Here is a 3791-nt window from a genome sequence, read left to right as displayed (position 1 = left end):
CAAAGAAGACCCAGTGTAGTATATAGATAGACATATGAATATTAGCATCATTTTGACCTAAAAGGGATTAATGAGTTATCTCAGCTTATTACACCTTTTCAGTGATACATAATCTGAAACACAAACATGCTGAAGGTTACACATCTCTGGTTCTGCAGGCACGGAAGGCATCTTTACATTACAATATAAACCAATGGTTTATAATTGACATACATGCCTGAAATGGAAAAAAAAAAAAGAAAAGAAGAAGAAAAAGGGTCTATTGTATATTCACTTTCAAGCCGAGGAATTCAGCTTCTTTTCAAGCATCTTGGCTCTTCGAAGGGCATCCAAGGCCTCGGCTTATTTTCCAGCACGTTTCAGATTTAGTGCCTTCACCTTCTCTGCCTTGATCTGTTCCTCTAGATTACTTCTATCTTGGATTACATTGTCACTCTTGCCAACGTTGGGCTTTGAAGGCTCGGGTCTTCCAGGACCTTGAGATGATGTATTGGCATCTTCAATTCCAATTGCTCTTAAGGCGGAAATAATTCAGGATCAAGAAGTCCCTCTACGGCCACATCATCCACCGGTGCTACAGTACTTGTGGAATCATGGGCAGCACTTTCCTATAACTGAGCCTCAAGTGTCTTGGCCAATTCAAACTCTGCTTCCGCTTCTTCAGTCCGACCCTCCCTTCGCAGCTTCAGGGCTTGACGTTTGTGACTTAGAGACTCCTGTTGCAACTTGAAGCGATCACGACTGGACATTGGTTTCGGGCCCGAGGACGGTGAACCATGTTGCTTTTGCGCAGCTGGAGAAACATTGTTAGCAGGCTGCAGGACTCGACATACCACTCAAACTAGGTTTGGAATGAGGACTGTCTTCCTCAAGACGCTTCTCAACATTTTTGACTGTCAGTTTCCCTTCTCTCTTAAAAGACATGATTTCTTAGCGAATGGCACTTTCATTCTCCTGTGAAGAAGGTCCAAGAACCAAATGTGCCTCTTTAGCATCTCGCTTCTCATTGGCCACAACCGTTTCTTCCTGTTCATGAATAATTGCATTCTCTCTTTTTCTAAGATCTTCCTGTGACGATCTCAGCTGAATAGGAGGACTGGCATTAACGGAATCAGCAGAGCAAGTTAGGCTATCATATTGTTTTTCAGCGGATCCAGGAGAACCTCTCCAGTCATCCCATGTCAACAAATCTGCAAAGTTCCCAGATTGGGCAAGTGAAGACTGAGTAGCACCTTGAGCAATTCTCTGGATCTCCGGATTTCGCCGACGAGGGTTTCGCCGTTAGAATCCTTTCCCTTTATGGAAAGGCCGGGATGTTCGATAATGCCCAGAAGATGTTCGATGAAATGCCTGAGAGAAACTGCGCGCGCACCGTGCTGTCCTTCAACGCGCCTTTGGGCACGTGCGTGAACTCCAAGAGGTTTGATATTGCTGAGAAGATATTTAACACGATTTTGGATTGCTTGTATGGGAATCAGCGGTTTTCGGATGCTGAGAAGATGTGGGGTGTAATGGTGGAGAAGGATGTTGTTCCGGATATTAGAAGCTATAATGCCAAGAGGAGTAAAGGAGAGGCTGAATTGGTTGATGAGTTGAGGAGTAGTGGAGTGGAACCTGATGTGTTTAGCTTCAATGCCTTGATTAAGGATTTGTGAGTGAGGGAAACTTGGAGGAAGCTAAACGGTGGTATGGTGAACTAGTGAAGAGTGGTCGTGCTCCGGATAAATGGACTTTCGAGACGCTTGTTCCCTTTGCTTGTGAGAAGGGTGATGTGGATTATGGTTTTGAGCTCTGCAAGGATATTTTCCAAAGGCGCCGTCTTGCTAGTGCGGCAATGTTGCAGCCTGTGGTGGATGGTCTGGTTAAGGCCTCTATGATTGAGCAGGCAAAGGAACTTGTCAAACTTGGGAACACTAATTCCTACAAACGTTTTAACTTGAAGTTGCCTTCAGACGAGTAGGGCCTTTCTTTTCTTTCTGCTGCTCTCTTTTGTATGTTGAATTCTAATTTGGTTTTGAAGCACTAAAATGTAGGGTAAGCGTGGAACTGTTTTGAAGTGAGAGTGTGATCAATTTTCAGTTTTCATTTTTGTTGTTTCAGATAAGAATTCTTAGTAACATACCAATTACTATAATGGCTAGACAATGTTTATTTTTATTCAGTTTACTATTTCTCAAATATAAATTTGTAATGCAGCTTAGGCTTCTTGTTTCTCTTGACCACCTTAATTTGAAGTTCAACTCTACTTCCAGTAGTCCTATCATTAATTACATTGATACAGTCTCATACAACATCAGTTTCATATACTCTTTAAGAGATGGAAGGGATTGGTTGCCATCGTAGCTATACATCAAGGGGATTATCCTTGCGAGATTAAGAGAAGCCAATGTGAATGTTGCTGGAAATGGATTTGGAGAGAGCAGTTCTCTGTTCAGTTTCTTCCATTCATCTGAAATCATATTAATCGTCTTTTCTCGTGCCTCCTCAATGGAACAGCCTTCATGTTCCTCTAAGTAGCACCTTACATACGACCCATCGTTCCCATCCTGGTTCTCATCCTTTGCACTGCCTAAATCGTTCCAGAGTCGAAGAATTGCTGCTGAGGACGATATAATGGCTGGAGTTTCATTCAACAACTCCACACTCTTTCTGGTTATGTTTTGACCCAAGAGAAAAAACATGTGGACTAGACCCACATTTACCCCAGAAGAAACGATGCCGTTCTTCAAGTACTCTTCTGACTTCGGCAGCTGCCCAGATGCGAACCATTTTGCTTCCACCAAAAACGCATTGCAAAGACTCGCCCACTGCAACGGAAGTTACAGAATGAATGGTCTCAATGTAAACCTTGTAATGCAAGCTCACGATTTTAACGATAACCGAGTTAAATGTGGTAGATTAGTCACAGTTTGTATATATAGTTATGTACCGAAATTTTCAAAGATTGTAAGGGGTTCCATCCATGCTTCAGATAGACCTTGCAGCTGATTTCATTAGTTATATCATAGAGAGCCCTGAAGCATATCTTCATGTTGTCTGGTAAGTGGTCTATAGCAGTAATTTCCCATCTGTATGTATGCAATAGTTTGTTGATTAATCATAAATTGGTATACAAGTCTGAATATATTTCATGACTGACGCATATATACCTATTAACAGCTTCTGTGAAGAGAATGAGTTCATCAAGGGTTCCATAAACATCGAAAATGTCATCTATCAAACAGACAAAAGAGATGAGTTTTGTGAGCTCAACCCTCTCCTCTGATAACTTTGGATCTGTTAGGCATGCCATGGACAAAATGTACCATTTCAGTGGTTGATCTCTTGCCAACTTCAGTTCCTTAGCCAATCCAAGCTCCTTCCACCATCTAAAATGTCAAAAAGACACACATAATTACACTATGTATCTCTTGTGTGAATTAAAGTATCAATGTCCTGATGAGTCATTGTCAAACTTACTTGGAAATTTGAACTATTTCATTCTGGTGCAGAGACCGGACCATATTGAAATCTGTTTTTGCTACTTCTTTTAGCAAATTTAACCATGAATTGGTGGCTTGAGAAGTAACGAAAAAGTTCCTGGCCATGAATGAGGCCAAGCTTTTGTGATGAGGATTCCTCAATGTATTTCCAACAATTCTGGCTCGATGATGATCAAGATGTGACAGAGAAGTCTTTAGCAGATGGCCACTAAACTTTTCAGCTTCAACAAGTGTATCTTCTCCTTCTGTACCTAGCTGCGAAGCTTCGTATAAGCTCATCAATCCCTTGATGTCTTCACCCAGAACTTG

The 3791-nt window shown here is 41.7% G+C and overlaps 1 protein-coding gene across 1 annotated transcript in view; it reads right to left on the bottom strand.

Moving 5' to 3' along the window:
- Positions 1–278: 278 nt before the first annotated feature.
- Positions 279–3791, bottom strand: part of LOC101302321 ((3S,6E)-nerolidol synthase 1-like) — a 4796-nt gene continuing 1283 nt past the window's right edge. Inside the window, exons 2-6 of the mRNA XM_004309626.1 lie at positions 3460–3787; positions 3150–3368; positions 2930–3068; positions 2280–2807; positions 279–1245 (exon numbers count right to left, since the gene is read on the bottom strand). Coding sequence (XP_004309674.1) covers positions 931–1245; positions 2280–2807; positions 2930–3068; positions 3150–3368; positions 3460–3787 — 1529 coding nt within the window. The 3' untranslated portion in view covers positions 279–930. The remainder of the gene's footprint in view (positions 1246–2279; positions 2808–2929; positions 3069–3149; positions 3369–3459; positions 3788–3791) is intronic.

The sequence above is a fragment of the Fragaria vesca genome, unplaced genomic scaffold (assembly GCF_000184155.1).
Source record: "Fragaria vesca subsp. vesca unplaced genomic scaffold, FraVesHawaii_1.0 scf0513012, whole genome shotgun sequence".
Lineage (NCBI taxonomy): Eukaryota > Viridiplantae > Streptophyta > Magnoliopsida > Rosales > Rosaceae > Fragaria > Fragaria vesca.
This window is presented reverse-complemented; position numbering and strand designations above follow the sequence as displayed.